An 18170-nucleotide genomic window follows, 5' to 3' on the forward strand; every position below is an offset into this window, starting at 1 on the left:
CAGCATAATCCTATCACCTGACGGTGATACCAATTAGTTGATGGCTATTTTCTCTTTCAGAGAACCTGGGTTGCACACACATCCTTACGTTATACTTTACAACCGTTTCTTTATTGTTATTTATTTATTGTCCACAACACAACATACTGTTTATAGCAAAGTTCAATAATAGTATTTAAATAAAGTATAGCCTACTAACCATATCCATGTTTGAGATCGACAGACTCTTTCGGACATGCAGGGTAAGGAGCGTCAGGTTCTACACTACCCACTCTTGATGCAGCATTCTTGCCTTTTTTATCTTGGATAATCTTGGTTATGCACACTGCTACGATTCATCCAGACTATGTACGTCCAGTTGAGATGAGATGAGTCCGGACGGCTTGAGTCGGGTTGTGTGCGGCTGGCTAACAGGCCAATGTTACTTACATGGGTCGTTACTGAATAATATTGAATCAGACACAGAGCAGTGGGTGTTGACATGCTGCACAGGCACGCATATTTAATTAACACACAGGTGCTGCCACTAGGGTACTAGCAATGGCCCTAGTGTTAGATTTAATAAAGAAAACAAAACCAAAACTAAAAATAAAAGTTTGCCCACAAATTTATCTCGAAAATGCTACTATAAATGAGAATGTTCAATGTCATGCTTATGGCAAATAAAAAAAGTACTATATATCTTTTTCAGTGAAAGGATACATGATACATTTAAAATTTTTTCCTTAAAAAATCTAGTTTGTGTAATTATTTTCCAAAAAAATGTAGTCATTTTATAAGCTAAATAACCCACTCTAGGGTGTGCGGCAAGACCATTCTCAAAATGCACACCCTGTCGTCGGTTATTTTTTACATATTGTGTGGTTATAATACACATTGTTAAAAAATTTGACTGTATAATTGTCAAAAAAAAGTTATTCCTATTTTAATTTTGCCATGAAATGCCCCATTGGAATGTATTGTTTTGCATGTACTCTAAAAATAGAAGAATTATAGTGGACAGTCGAACCTAGTGATTTCACCCCCCACCCCCCTCCCCAACCTTATTATTTTATTATTATCATTATCAGTCTATGACAGTATGCTCACTTAGAAGAAAAGGGTAACATCTAAAAAGTTTTTCATATACTATTGCATCAAATGTATTGTTTTGTGTCTGCCCTAAAAATAGGAGTCTGGTGGACAATTGAGCCTAGAGACTATTACAATATGTTAGCACTGTGGAAATGTGAAGAATCACATTTTAATTTAATTGTGGAACTAAACCATTTTAGTAGGCACATTCTAACATATACAGTAGGCTATTTATTCCACTTAAATTGTATATATTTAGGGTGACAAGACAAAAAGATAAACTCTAAACATTCAGGTATATCAGCCCTTTTGTAAAAGGGACAGGAAGCTTAGGTGGGAAATGTAAGGTTAGCAATTTGCACCCAGCATTAACTACAAAGCAATTACATCCAAAGCCTTACATTTAAAATACAAAAGTGAAATATTTTAACCATTGAACTGTATTTCCTGTTTTATCCCATGGTTATGGTGTATACATGTAATGTTGCATAGTCTTGGAATACTAGTGATGTCATAGGTCTGTTTCTTGTAGACCCCTTGTTCCCCAAAGTATGTAAATATTATAGGAAACCCTGATTGGCTAAGCAACTGGCATTGGTCCAGCAGACAGGCTCTATAAAACCTCAACAGCTGTAAGACCAGAGCAAAAAGGAGAGCTTCACTGTGCACTGGATGAATACTGACTTTGTGAGAGAGCAGGACTGTAACAACTTGTTAAAATGTGCAAAGGATTAGCAGCCTTACCCCAGACATGTCTAGAAAGGTGAGAAAGATTTTTTGAATATATTCTTTGAATTAACATGGTTGTTTTATACAGTAGCACTGGAGCTGTGGGATCTATATTGCGTTTTTTTTTTTTTTATTGAAGTCATTTTTCCAAACTATCAAAAGTAATGTTTTGTTTATTTACACATTTTAGTGCTATTATTTATTGCTGGACTGTATGCACAGCTATGTGGTTGAACTTGCTGATTGTGATGAATTGAGTTCCTAAAAGATAATGGGTATTTAAATCAAGAACATCTTAGTTTTATTTTGACTATATTTATAAATGCATAAATAATACTAGCAAAGTAGTAGAAAGGTATACTTACTTGTAACCCATGGGGACCACAAACAGAACATCTTTTTAATTGAACTAATATGTATTAAAGTGACGATGTACAGTCACTTTCAGCAGGTAGAATAACATCCACCAACCTCTAAACAAAAAGCATCTTTGCAGTGTGTATATCATTCTGTTTCATATCAGTGAAAAATGTTATAATTGATACCTGATTTATATCAATATAGGTAACAGGCAGACTTTGATCCGAACAACCTCATTTATAAGGTCTAAGTGACTAATACATTGATCCTAGCCAGCGAGCAGAATGTTTTTTATTAGATTAAAAATGGGCTCTTTCAAACAATCAGTGGTTTGTTTTGTGATTTGGTCTATTCATGATATGAGCAACAGTATATCACGGTTGCAGTCGTGTAGAAAATCATTAGACTACTAGTTTTAATTCATTATAACTGAGTACCTGTACCTTTGGGACCAAAACTATGCAATATTATAGTTTTTCAACTTCATTCTGTGTGTTGGTATTCTGATATTTGTAACAGGTTTCAATAAAATATATAGCCAATGTCTGGTACAGTATTTGGCAAGCTGCCTTTTTTTTTACTAAGAGTAATTTTATTTACTTAAACAGAGCTTCAATGTGTATACTTTTAGCATTTTAAAGAAACCAAATGAGCACATAGAACAGTAAAAAATATTCATTTTCATGCAATGAGTAGTATTATAGGAAAAAATTAATCTGACTCAAACTGTCTTGCCTGTGTTTTATTTTTAATGCAGTTAATAACCTCTACCTTCTGAGTTCTTTACTTAGGGTGCAGTGCAATTAAAGGGAAAGGATTTTAAGAAAATACAATGCAATAAGCAGAGCAAATGATGTTGTTGTTTTTTTTGTTTTTTTTTTCATCATTGATGGTCTGTTTATCGAATCAAAAGAAGTCTTGTTTTTTGCAATAATTTATTATTTTCCTAACATGATAATTTTCCTGAAATGACAGGGTCATTTACTGTTGTTGCCATGCTATTGGCTTTACCAGATGGATTTCTGTCACAATAGTGTTCTCTTCAATTGCATTGCCTTGTCCTTGGCCTAAATGGGTAAGAAAGGGATCAGGAGCAGATGCACAACATTAAATTCATCGAGCTAAAATGCATTTAATTCTAAATAAACTGAGCTTAAAAACACATAATAGTAGCACCTAATTTAGTTTTCTTTAGAAGTGGATGCATATCATTCAGTAAAACACCCAAAGCTCACCATGTTTTCTCCAGCCTGCCCATACCCATCGCTTTGTTGTTTTAAACAGGCTTTTCTGTACAACATAATTAATTGTTTTCTTTCAACAACCATTTGTTTAGCTGTTGAGAAATGAGATAACAGAAAGCTTCCATGAAAACCTTGTTGATATGGATTGCCAGAATATTTGAAAACCATGTCACATATTATTTGAAAAATATTTGAAAACCACACCACTTCATGTAGTGTCTAAATTATATGTGCATCTGAGAAGCCTTGTCTACAGAGTGATGAGAATCAGAGGGTTGTAGTTAACTCTGAGCTAATACGCAACCAAAGTATCAGTAACGGTTGACTGAAAATGTGCTTTAAACACAGACAGCTGCACAACCTCGTGAATCAATAGTTATGCAAGTGAATGAACGGTTTTAATTAAACAGTTACATTTCATAATGACAGGTAATAGATGTACATGTACCAGAACAGTTGAGTGCTGAATTAGTGATTTCTCAATAGTGTTGTTGGTGTTGTATTGTAGGTGGAACTACAAGTAACTTATTATGATGATAAATGATTACAACTTTTTCTTGTGTGGTTCGTTTTCAACAACTATTGTACTTGTTTGCATATATCGAACTCCCTTAGGGTCAACCTACCCCGCTGGGATAAGCCACAGCTGGATTTTTTTAGATGATTTTAATGTTAGGGAATCACCTTGAATTGCATCAGCCACCTACTATGATTAACTCCTAGTCATTCAAATGTCCCACATCGCCCTGCCTTTCCTATAAGACAATATCATGATATAAGGTCCCCATGATTTGTTTTGTTGTCTTTTCATAAATCACAAATATGTCCTTATGAACTTTAATAGGAAACAGTATTTGTTTCACTTATGAGTATATATAACCAAATCTCCCACATCAATTTCATGTATTTAATTTACTGTATTTATTCCAGTCCCATCACTCACTATTGTATATTATGCTATAGCTGAGTTCCATTTAGGAAAATAAATAGATCCTACTGTAGTGCTATTGTCAGGGTAAACTACTGTACATGCCAGTCATTCAGTTTTCATTGTTTTGATGAGATGATCTGAACATGTCACTGAGCTTTGAAATATTCCATACACAGTCACATACTGGTTTAAAAGAAAATATATTTGTTCATATGTAATGCTTTTAATGAGTTTCTGAATCCTGGTCTTTTTTTATATTTTTGGGAATGCATACAATGGTTATTAGCTATTACCACATTATATTTGTGTGTCTCTCTTTTTATAGGGCTAAGGAGATCAAGATTAAATTGGGGACACTCCTTCAAAAACCTGAAAATGCCATTGACCTTATTATCCCTTACCCAGAAAAGCCCGAGAAGAAGCCAGAGAAGTTTCAGAAGTAAGTAACTTTACAAAATTCAGATCTAGATTGGTGGCTACATAAATGTGAGATGTGTTGTGTTATTTCTTTATTTTCTTTTGTGGCAGAGACACTCAAAATATTCCCTGAAAACATTTAAATAGATTTTCTGACCAACACTTCTTGTAGTGGTCATTGATTATTTGGTTTAGGCTCTATTATGAAGTAATTGGTTCGCAGACAAGAGGGTACTATTTTCAATAGTAATGCGAATTGTGCACAATAAACTGGTATGTTAAATACCCTTTTTAGATGAACCATAGAATTCAGTTGAAATTTCAATTGCTTGACTACAGCTTACACTCATATGGATACACACTGACATAAATTAATGTAAGTGGCACAAGACAGACTCTGCTGCCTTTTTCAGTTTCGTTCCATCGCCCATCTGTTCTCTTATTTATGGTTTCATTATTTAGAGACTAAATCCATTTGGAATAAAGCCCTTGAGCAAAATGCTCAAATAAAGGTATAGCAGATGCTCTGTTGTACTTAATAAGATAATGTCTTACCGTTATGATTGGCTGATGCCCTGGCCTCATAAATGATTGCTGTTGAATCAGTCGCTATTTAACAAAGGTCTTTGTACTTTGTTATACTGTCATGTAACATATCACATTTAGGATTAATTATAGAACTGGAAACTTTAGCGGTTTCAAGCCTGCTAATTTGAGGTCAAATAGATTTGTATATGGCCTTTGAACGTGGCACTATATGCTCTTTTATACTGTCATGTACCAGATCAAGTTTAATTACAGAACTGGGAACTTTGGAAGTGTCATGCATGCTAATTAAGGTAAAATACATTAATTAGTATATGACTATAGCACTTGCTAACAAGCTACTTATTGTGTTTAAACTATATTTAGATAACTTTAAGGAATGTTTCAAGTATTATTTTGTTAAGTGTTGTTCATTAAAGACCATTTGATTTAAAATAAAATCTAGTTTACAGTTAATGAAACCTTTACACTGAGGCTTAGAGGTTTTACAGAGGCTTAGGTTGTATTGTTATTTTAAAAGGCATGATTTGATATAAGTTTCTAAACATCATTCTAAAACGGTCCTTGGAAAGCATTTCTTAAAACAGCCTTTAAAGTTTTGAGAATAAACAAATTAGAACTAATATGGGTGCTTGGGACTCCTATCCTTCAATGTGTACAGTAGCGACTATATACTTGACAAATCTAATCAACTTTCTATAGACAACACTGCTAAATCCAATTTCATAGAAAGCTGGTAATTGTCAACCTCCCATGTGTTTTATTTTACAGACCATCGCCAGAAGAAGCACTGCAGTGGCGTGAATCCCTGGATAAACTGTTGCTTAACAACTGTAAGTCCTTTACATCTACATCCCATTATCTTAACTCGTGTGGTCTCTTCACAATCCCTGCTGACACAATCTTATTAAGCATACACCTTTACTTTAAAGTGAACTTACTTGCAGAATCATATTTATCTTTTGTGCAGAAAAATAAGTTAAGGGCATTATACTGTCCTTAAATGTCAAACAGCTACAGGTTACATCATACACCTTCTCAATGCTTTCTCTAAAATAATAAGGAAAAGTGTTGTGAACCTCTTGCATCTCCAAATAACAAAAGATAATAGAAAAATATTAAGTGGATCTTATTGAAATGACACGCCTCAGAATATTTAGTTCTCCCTGATTCATTTATCATTTTGTTTATAGTATGGCAAATCCCAGGAACATGAAGTTGAGTATATACATTGTTCCTCTATGGTATGCATGAACTGTTTATTCTATCTAAACTAGCAAAGATGTTTAAAAACAGATTTTCAGTAAAAGCAATTAAGCTTTGAAGTGCATAATGAGAGTTGACTTCCAGCTGGCTTCGGTGCAATACATTTATATAGAATATTTCACAAGTTATTTTCCATTTGTTAAATAGACAGCAGTTGACGTTTACAGATGTACTTTGAAATTAGCAATGGCTGCACAAGCTTACCAACAATGGTAGGATCCACTGCTGTCCTGTTTGTTTGTCTGGTCTGTCTTGTCCTGTGTATATATACTGTATGTAGTGTATGGGTGCCACCACACCACTTACGATAGGCAGAGGAGAAAGGGGGAATCTGGCTGCTTGGTCCAGGAGGAGTGGGTGGGAGCAGGGGGTGGGGGGGGGGGGGGGGGGGGGGGGGGGGTGGGGTTATGGCGGAGGGGCCCGCCTGCCCGGGAAGGAAAGGGAGAGGGGGCTGCAGGTTCGAGAGGTAAGCGGATGGATCCACTGAGGCATGACATTTAGAGTGAAAGAGGGGCTGCAAGAGTGTGTGTAAAAAAGTCCTTCGTAGGAGATATAGTCCTCTGTAGTTAAAAAGTCAGTGTGGCAGAGTGGTCCAGTGGTCCAGGGCTTATAACCAGAAGGTCACCAGTTCAAATCCCACCTATGTCAATGACTGGCTCACTGTGTGACTCTGAGCAAGTTACTTAATCTACTTGTGCTCCATCCCGTGGATGAGATGTTAAATCAGTGTCCTATTGTACATATAATGCACAGTTCACAGCCTACCTCTGTAAAGCCCTTTCTGATGGTGGTCCCCTACGAAAGGCACTATATAAAAATAAATATATTATGCATAGGAGTTAAAAAGTCCTATGTAAGCCATATAAAGTTCTGGCACTAGGACGCTTCTGTAGATTTTCAAGTGGGATAAACAGAAACAAAAATATACAGCATTTTTGTATGACTCACGTAACAATATCACATATCTACATGCACTTTATTTATCCATCAACTTACCAAGATGTTTTTATCTTAAGCTGAAAAAGTCAAGTCAACTAAAAAACTAAAAAAGAAATTACAAAATGTTATGGAATAAGAAAGTATTTACAATTAAAATGTAAGGTGTGAAAAAAAAAAATCTGTGAAGATTATTATAAAACTGATATAGAATAAGTAGTTATACCTTGTCTAATATATCCTGAAAATAATACAATCTAGGTATTACAGTACTATGTCCTTAAAAATTTGTAGCAGTATTCAAGTGTCAAATAGGTATTGGGAATTCATAGCATGGCTTTTCTTCCAACTGTTTGTAGGAGTATATGTATATTAATATTCTTCCTTGAAAGATAGTATGTCAATGTTTGGCAGTTTATCGAAACAGAGAATAAAAAGGGTTTTCAAAGCATGTCAGCTGGACATGATGGTAGTTTCAGCTAAGCAAGGGCTGAAGGAACGTTAAGTGTTTTCATATGTTTTTATGTTTTCCTTTTTTTTTCAACACTTTAGACCCCAGTGAGGTTTTTTAAACACTGTAAGAAGTTATTAATCATTCGTGACTTTATTTAACTCGTGGTCTTTCAAGCCAAATGCTTTCAGCCTGTTACTGACGCACAACTACTTTTGCAGTAAAGATTTGATCAACACTTTGTCTTATATGGCATAAAGCCCAAACACAGCCAAGCATCAAAGTAATTTGGGCTAGATTTGTTCTTCAGTTACCCCACAATAACTGAGGTGGTTCAAAGGCTTCATAGGTCACAGCTGATTCTTCTCTGCTACATATAGTGCAGTAATAAACTTTGAAATAGATGTTTCCATTGGTTCTATTTTACAGATGGGCTGGCCACTTTCAGGAGCTTCCTGAGGTCTGAGTTCAGTGAGGAGAACATTGAGTTCTGGATGGCCTGTGAGGACTACAAAAAGACCAAGTCCCCAGTGAAACTGGCCTCCAAGGCTAAAAAGATCTATGAGGAGTTTATTCAGAAAGACGCTCCTAAAGAGGTTGGTTGCAAAAATACTGATTGCATATTTCATACTGGGGTACTGGTTTCAGCTATTTGGTTTGATCATTAGAGGTTTGTAGAGAATTCTTAAAATACTTTCTCTTGTTACATTTATTTTAGAAATATTATAATGAATAATGCATGTCTTATAAAGCCATCTTACTGCAGGAGCTACAGCTCACGTATTATTGAAAACAAATTAACTAGAGCATCAGTAATACCTGTTTATGACAACTGCCATGGCTTACCACCTGACAATTATTCTAAATGTTAACCAGCTATCTTTGACCAACAGGTGAACATCGATCATTTCACCAAAGATGTGACCATCAGGAACCTTGTGGAGCCTTCACAGACCAGTTTTGAACTGGCCCAGAAGAGGATCCATGCCCTTATGGAGAAGGACTCATTTGGCAGGTTTTTGCGGTCAGAGCAATACCAGGAACTGATATAGCAATGTGGTTGGGCTGTGTAAAGCATCTCATCTTCCAAATCTCAGTAAACTTTTCCTAACATCTCTGACTTCAAACCAATTCCATTATAATGAAGTGTAATATTTTGGTTTCTAGGTTGCTTATGTAACTGTTTAAAAGCCACTGTTTCCTATCACTTGATTTTTGTTCCAGGTTTGCTTTACATACAAATAGTTTTCTTAATATTAACTCACAAAATGAAACAATGTACACAACAAGCCTAATCTTAAAACAGGAATGACTAAACAGTGGCCTAGGTAGGCAAGATGTAGCATTTCAATGGTCTGACAGCTGAAGGGTACAGCTATGGCCAAAAGTTTTGCATCACCTAAAATTTTTGGATTGAGACGTAATTTAAAAAAAAAAAACTATGAACATAATTTAGACCTTTTATTTAACACCATCTAATCAAAGAAACTACAAAATTATATCGCAAAAGTCTACCGGAAGCCTTAATAATAGTAAACTATTTCATGATAGATTTACAAATGTCACATTTTTTGTAAAGTACTTACTTTCTAATCACCCCTATATAGAAAACTACAAAGCGGTATGTAATTCAATATGTTTACATTATTCAGCAGGTTTCATTCAACTTTATGAAGCAATATTAGTTCATTTTATAGGGTGATGCAAACATTTTGGCCACAACTGTAGGTGCTTTCTAGCATGACAAAACTGATATTGTTATAATGTCTTTTGCTACAACACAGTATAATGTATTACACTTTCAGTCCCAGTAGAAATCTGTATGCGTTTATATACTGGTATATAAAAAACACACAATTTAATTGGGACATGGCAAGGAATTTGGCCCCAAAATATGGATACATAACCTTAAACACCTTACTATTTAATTTCTCTGTCTACAACCCATGTTGGTTCTTTACAGCCTCTTCCAACTTGCTTCAAGATGACTTTGCACAGCCCACAGAATATCGCAGATGAGCTCTTAAGCAAACAGTGCATTGCTGTTAACATTGGCATTCCCTGTAATACGTTTTGTCACTTTCCCTTAATTACTGTAGTAGATATAATAAGTAATGTGTATAAAGCATAATATGTGTATACCATCAAAAATATAGATTTTCCTGTTTTTCAAAAATTCTGTTTAAATTATACAATAAAACAATATTGGCAAAATCCCTTAGTAAACAAGCTTAATGTTTCCCAAGATCTAGTTCAGGAACGGCATGGTACCACTTTAAACGGTCAGCATTCTACAAAACCTGTTCTAATGCACTATTCAGCTCTTCAGCTAACTTAACAACTGTCAAGTATTCCATTACGTATCCAGACACAGTGTTTTAGTCACAAAACATCTTACATGTTTACTCAATTGGTTGCCCTTTATTCAAATGGAACCGGTGCTAAACGATGCCCCTCATTCTTCATCGATAGACTTAACATTTGTTGTGTTGGGGAGGATGTATGGTAAATGTAATTCCTATTTCATCTTTGTGAAACTTGCTTAAAAGATTCAAATGCAAAAATAAAGCAATCTGCTGTATACAAGAAAAACTAAACTTTTTAAAGTTCAGGAAGCCTCACAGTTAACAAATTAATTAGAATGACCTTTTCATGAAAACAGTTTCCAGCAGCAGCAAACCAAACCTCAAGCCATACCAGTTTTATGCCTGGGAAAGTTTTCTTTAGAGATATGCGAAGTGATTTCACAATCACCGCTAAAGCGCAAGTGGATATATTGGGAAGTCTGAGTAGGAGTGGAACTAAATCAAAATTGTACTTGTCGGTTGAAGTTTATCCTTTAAAGCGATGAATTGCAGAGCGTGCTACCCAGGCTCCAGATCCTTCAAAATCATTTATTTACAGGTAATTAAATGCATTTCCTTAAAAATTACAATAATGATTAAGTGGGGATGTAACATTACCCACATAGTTTAGGATTAATCAAACATGTTTCCACATTAGGCTACAGTCCAGTTCACACATGTTGGCTTCATTTCTATCATCCATGTTATTGCACAGTCTACTGGGTGCTTTCACCTCTGGGCCTTGTTGCTGTTGTTAAAGAAACAAAGACATGTTTTATGAATATCAAACATTGGTGAGTTCAATCTTTGTGAAGGGTTCCCAAGTGGCTCACCTGGTAAAAGCACATATGTGTGGTGTACAGGTTGAGTTATACAGCGCATGTTCGCTGGGGATTCCCAAGGGTGCGTCACATTGGCTCTGGTGCTCCCGTGGGTTAGGGAGGCAGAACCAGCAAGGACTGTTTCTCCTCATCGCGCTATAGCGAGCCCTGCTGGCCAGGCGCCCAATGAGCTCAAAAGCGGACACCTGGAGGGCGTGTCTTTGTCCTCCAGAGGTTGATGGCTCCCTGATATCCGCTCTCAAGTTCCTGGGTGTAAAAGAGAAAGCTTTCTCGGCGGTGAGTGGTGGTGGGACATCCACTGAAACTTCAAATTGGGGAAAAATTGGGGTAACATAATTGGGCACACTAAATTAAAAATGTATAATAATCGTTGTGAACAGGGCCTTTGTGAATAGGGTGATGATCTATCTATGGGATAAATCTTTATGCCATTGACTGCTATTTTAAAAAACACACTTATATAGGCCTTATTTTTTAATGTATTGCCCACCTAAAAAATATACTATGACAAATGTCAATTAAAAAAATCTGCTTACAGTACTTTTACAGTTTAATGATGACTAGATAATGTTATATATATATATAGAATATATAATATATATATATATATATATAATATATATATAGTATATATATATATATTATATATAAATATAATGTTTATAATATATTTATGTCAAGAAAAATACACATTTGTGTTCTTTCTTTCACTGTTTTACCAATATATAATATACCTGTATGTTAACCTATGTATTAAATATATTATGTTATGCATGTGTGTTTTTATTTATTATTGTTCTAGGTATAAATCAAACTTAAAACATAGCATTGACATCAATTAAGTACTTATTGCCATCTCATTAAAAAATAAACACTGGGGGCTCCCGAGTGGTGCATCCAGAAAAGACGTTCCATGTGGAGTGCAGGATGCGCTCTATAGCCTGGACGTCGCCGGTTCGAGTCCAGGTTATTCCTTTGCCGACCACGGACGGGAGCTCCCAGGGGGTGGCGCACAATTGGCTGAGTGCCGCCCAGGGGGAGGGAGGACTAGGTCAGCCAGGGTGTCCTTGTCTCACTGCGCACCAGCAACCCCTGTGCTCTGGCCAGGTGCCTGCGGACTTGCCTGTAAGCTGCCCAGAACTGCGTTGTTCTCCGATGCTGTAGCTCTGGGTGGCTGCATGGTGAGTCTGCAGTGTGTAAAGAAGCAAGAGGCTGACGGCACACACTTCGGAGAACAGCATGTGTTCGTCTTCACCCCTCCTGAGTCTAAAAATAATTGGACACAACACAAAAAAGTTGAACGAAACAATACAAATAATTGGCAACTACTAAATTAAAAAAAAAGGAAAAAAACTAAATAAACACTGCAAGTCAGAATTTCAATTGAAGAAGATGAAGTTATTTGACAACCCGTCCTATCTATATAAGAAAGATTTGGGGAATTAATAGAAACAATACATCAAAAAGAAATACAGAAATGTAAATGCCTAATTATGTATTCCCATTAAAAGGCAATAGTATTTCAGAACACAAAGACAATTAAAATCCATTATTAAAATATAAAAATAATAGTGCCTTGATCCTATTGCTACCCTTTAGGAATCAAAACCACCCCCCAAGACAATAAATGCAAATAAGGACTTATTGGGTCAATGCTGAAGCTATAGTTAGTATGACACCATATGCATGTAATTTCTATTGTAGTTAACAATATAAAGATGCATTAATACCATCATTTCTGCAAGATGTATTTATTTATTTATGATATGTAAAAGTGCGTCCTTAAAGTAGCACTCCTGTGAAGTCGTAATATAAACTGTTTAATTTAAAAGATGCAAAAAGAAAAAAAATCATGTGTATGTTAACATACTACAGGTTATAGAACACATATACTTTGATGTAATTCTCCTATTGACTAACAAGATTCAGCTGGCAAGCTGGATGTAATCCAGTTAACCAAACTGAAAATAATGAACTAATTTCCTCATTTGATGACTCATTTTCTTTCACACTCATTTCGGGGAAGCAAGTACAATCCCTCTGCTGTTCCCTTTTTCTTAGACTTTCATATAATTTATGCCAAAGAAGATATGAAAGCTATTCAACATTAAACCAAAAACATCCAAGTTGTTTAAAATATTGATACAGAGAAAATTATATTTCTAGAAAATGAATTATGGGTTATTTTATTTACATGGTCCCCTTAAAAGTGTCCAAGCTTAGCATAAAATAAACAATGTTAAACAATTGCATACTCAGTTTTTATCTTTCCTCATCGTTCCATGAGGGAACACGACTCCCAAGACCTGAAGTCATCTAATTTTGAAAGTTTCACCATTTTAAATTTGTGTCTAAGTGCAATCTGTGCTACAGCACTACTCGGAGGCTGGGCTTATTTTCCAAACTAACCCTCTGCTCTAAGAATGTCAAAGTAAGGGGGCTGTGCAGGGTACTGGCAGACAAATACACCATTGCGTTTTGACTAACAATACCCAGACAGAAGGTTAAAAAATGTTTTACCTTGAGATATCTTAATTAATGCAGTTCTGCTAGACTAACACTACACAATGCCACAAACTATCCAGAATGTCTTTCACACTGTGCCATTTAAAGAGACACACACTTACCAATTTCATCACACACAAAATACATGTACAAAAAAAAAATCTCTTTGAAAAGGAACATGCAGGCTTTTAACATTTATTTGCATTACATGTTACAATGTGTACTATAATTCTTATTCTGAATTGTATCCAGACCAGACTGTATTTCCATGGTTCATAGATCCAGGTATAACAGATGTGTTATTCAAGGTCATTATGGGTGGCAGGCTCTCCAGGTATGCAATCTGTGATGTAACAGAATATGCACAAATAGTATGCAATTGGTTTTACTGACAGATAGACTAGGAACTGCCTGAGAACAGAAAAAAAGGCGGAGCACCGAAACTAGACTTCACGTCCACAATAATCTTTAATTACCTACAACAACAGAGGATTGTAAATTATTGAAAACACACCCTTTAGCCTAAATCAATGGCATTACTTTTAAAAGCATCAGCTTTGCGGGTGACATTTTTAGTATATTAACTTTATTTAAATGTCAGTCAATATTTCCCATGAGTAATTGTACAGCAATGGCAATGTATTAGAGATAATTGTTTAAAGCCATCATTGTGGTTAAGAGTTAAAAGAATGAGTTCCACTGGTTTCCATGGGTGTTGAAAACAAATATATTGTTTAATCAACTTGAGTATACATAAAAAAAATATACATGTTACATGTTCACAGGTCTTGAGTGGTCACAACCAGTTGGGATTAACTGGATAACTTGGATCCAAGGAATGTTTTTTATGCTATGCCAGATGCTACAAAGTCACATTAACCTGTTCTATTATTCTGTTGTGCGGTGTATAGACCTTTCATGCACGACTGTGGTCTGCTTTGCCTGTCAAAAATAGGTCAAATATTTGAAATATTCAAAGGATGAGGGATTAACACAGAATCATTTGTTGACAGACAGCAGGATGTGTCCTGAGTCACTTTCACTATTGTGAACTGTTTTGCATTCCTTGTTTTATTCTATTAAAATGCTTGCTTGATGACAAAATATATTGTGCTTAATACTACAATTCAACACCATAGTGGCTAAAACATTACGTCTGGATTCATCTAAAAGTGAATAACTAGAAAAAATAGTCTTTCCCTTCAAGTTTTCTTAAATACAGGGTTGATTGTAACCTCTGATTCACCCTGCATTACTACTGTATATTGTTGTTCGTAACTGGAATGAATTCAAGACAGTCCATTCCAGGGTAATTGTGCCATTTAGAAAGCCTTTTGCTCTGATGCTCAAAAAAAAAAGATCGACATACACTAAGGGAATAAAATCACTTATAAAGATGTAAGATCATTAATTGTCTGTTGCAAAATATTTCTGATTCTATCCCACCACTAATGCCAACTAATATACGAAGAAATAAAATAACTGTACCCATTATCACAGCTTTTTTTGCAGTCGATTGCCTCTTATATATCAGTCTTATATTAAACACTTTGATTTGATGTGTACAGAACAGCAAACCATCTAGTTCTTTGGAACGTAAACAGTTAAATTGTAGCCAAATACACATTTATTCAAGTTAAAATATATTCTAGATGCATTTCTTATTTCATATTTACCAGATCAGCCTTTCCATTTATTTTAAAAACCTTCCAAGTTCTACTTCGTTTTTGCATATTCCCCAGAAATAGATCATGAGCCGTACCCCCAGTGGCTGTCTCTGTCTCAACAGTCTGCTATAATGCATGACTCCTTTTTCTTGAAATGTTTCTCTTCCATAATACTGTACATTTACAGATAAACTGTACCTACTGTTCCATGAGCATAAATCTACTAAATAAGCTGAGTTGCATGGTGAAATAAATCTGTTCAATTTTTTAAACCAATAAACCTGGCTAAGTATAGAAAAAAAAAGGTCACAGGGCAACATTAACAACCATTGAGTGATGTTTTAAATAATTGGTTTGTCATACCATTTCCATTTACAGTCATGGACTGCTTATACATCTTTGGTCGCCTGGCATCTCCTCCTTGAATGTGACAAAAATAAGGAGGTGAATGCTATCTGACGGCAAGCCTAAGGGGAGAGATCCTGCTACAGAGGTAAAGGAGTTATGCAAAGATGAAACAATAAGCAGAACACGAGGCGAATGTAATACCCTACAATTAAATAGTACAAGACCAAGATGAGACTGTACAGCAGTTAGGTACCAATCATTCTTCTTAGTATAGGTATTTCTGGAGTTGGCAAGTAAACAGACAAAACCATAATTAAAAGTCAGCAATTGTTTGCCAATTGGCATTTGGCCCTGAAAAGGATTTATGATTAGCTGGCTTCAGCTTAATTTATTTATTTTTTAATAAATGCTCTTTTCCTGAAATGTGGTATTTAATGCTTAATGATTTAAAAGTTTCATAATACAGATATGTCTATGGCCCAATCGGGGTTAGCAAAAGACTTTTCTGCAACTTTTATAATAATTTAGTTTGTTTGTAGAGTATTTGATTTTGACAATTTAACTAAAACTGTTAATAAATTTACTCCGGTATACAAAATGAGGCCATGTGTATAATTATTTTTGTTTTTTTAAAATTCTTAAAATGTGTAAGAATTTGACATCATATTGACACTGTAGTTCTAAACGGTCACAATTTTATTCAGAAAAATAAGTCTTTTCCCAAATATACAATTGTGATCTTAACATAGATTGTACATTTTCTAGATAGTTTTTTTTGCATGCGTCACGCAAGTGTCGTTAGGGGGACCCCACGGGCTCAGTGCCCCTGCATTAACGTATCAGCTCAAGCAGATGGGGACCCTGGGACATGTAGTTCAACGTGTGCAGTTTTACGTGCTTCCGGCTATTGAACTCCCTCAAGTTAATGCTTTTGTACCGAATAGTACATATGGTTGGGTATGTCTCTTGGACTTAGACGATTACAGAGTCACCGATCGGTCCGTGTAAATGGTGAAGATGCTCTGGTATAAGTTACAGGTCTGTTCCGGACACCAAACAAGACCACTAACGTACGTTCCATTTGTGAAAATCATGTGGTTACAAAAATGTTTTCATGCACGCGTAAACAGTATTAAAGTAAAAAATGAATACTCTTTTTGCAGCATGCTTGACTGTTTAGTTTTAATGGTCGTTACTTCTAAAAACTGACATCATTCTTTTCCTCGACAATACATGGGCTCCGAGCTCCCCTGTCGTCAGCAGTATAAGCCGTGCACAGTCGTATACATCAAAATACAAGTGAGGAAACCGGAATTAAAACTAAGCACTATGTTTGGTATGTTAAAATAAACACACTGTTTTGACTACAATTAACACAGAACAGTTTCGTAGCGTGCAATGCTGCAGTAGTTTTATATGCATTTAATAGGAGGTAAAAAAGACTGCTGCAGTAGTTCTAGGTATGTAGGTATGCCCGGTAGTTCTAGTGTTAATCTGCTTGTCTAGTGGTCCCAGGGGTTTGTATCAGGTCCCAAGCTTGGGTTAGCACCTGCTTCCTTACTTCCCTGTCAGTAAATAAAAATATAGCTTTACTGAATAACAAAATAATTGTATCAGGGCAGCGCGCAAACTAGCGACCCCTCACAACGCAAGCGAGCATCTTAACCACTATGCAAAAGAGCTGGGCTTGTCTGCATTCATGGCTATAGAGCTTTTTAACCTCATCTAAATTCATGACAGAGGACATAAACTGTAACGTGAGTGCATCACTGTGACAGAGACAGAGTTATTCTTGGTCATAAATCTCCCTCCCGAACTGTGAGGGCCCTGTGTAAAGGGAACAGAGTACCCTGGACTGAATGGCCAGACAATGGCCTGAACGGAACTCAGCCATCTAGAAAGGGGGCAGAGCTATGGTACACTAAATCATTGACCCGGAAGGGAAACGGTGTGGCCACTGCGGATTGGAGGAGCAGTTGCAAATGTTAACCAAGTGGTCATGATTTTCATTTTTCAACCTTTCATGCATATATTAACAAATAGAAAATTAACAGGACTGTATAATAGTTTGATACAGAGTACTGAGTCATTATAGTTGGAAGCTTACAAGTACTGTACCGGTAGTATAAATAGATATTTATATTAATGTTATAATAATGATGCTGCAGATCATTTCAGATTGTTGCTGGACTGATCATCTCCTGTACGCTTAAAAAAGTGGAGTATCTTTTGTGGGGTATTGTGACAGCTGGTTATGAATGACTACCACTGAAGGAATCTGCTATACATGTTTTATTATTCAAATTACATAATTATGTCAGTTATCAAAGTCAGAAATGAAAATGAAAAGTAGTACTTTTTAGAAATTAAACTAATTGTAAAGTGACTTACTTTTGATAACAAGTTTGGTATATCTAAGGTAAGGTGTCTATTGTTGAGGGATCTAGCTTAAATTCAGCTAGAGAGTATATCAGTTTATTCATTGCTTTTTTGTATGTTAAAAGTTTCA

The 18170-nt window shown here is 35.6% G+C and overlaps 1 protein-coding gene across 1 annotated transcript; it reads left to right on the forward strand.

Moving 5' to 3' along the window:
- Positions 1-1710: 1710 nt before the first annotated feature.
- Positions 1711-9398, forward strand: LOC121326904 (regulator of G-protein signaling 5-like). Its single transcript, XM_041270545.1, has 5 exons — positions 1711-1837; positions 4664-4777; positions 6073-6134; positions 8384-8550; positions 8848-9398. Exons 1-5 carry the CDS (start codon positions 1794-1796, stop codon positions 9004-9006), a joined length of 546 nt encoding a protein of 181 aa, XP_041126479.1. The 5' UTR covers positions 1711-1793; the 3' UTR covers positions 9007-9398.
- The last annotated feature ends 8772 nt before the right edge of the window (positions 9399-18170 follow it).

Source organism: Polyodon spathula, chromosome 14, assembly GCF_017654505.1.
Source record: "Polyodon spathula isolate WHYD16114869_AA chromosome 14, ASM1765450v1, whole genome shotgun sequence".
NCBI classification, from domain to species: Eukaryota; Metazoa; Chordata; class Actinopteri; order Acipenseriformes; family Polyodontidae; genus Polyodon; species Polyodon spathula.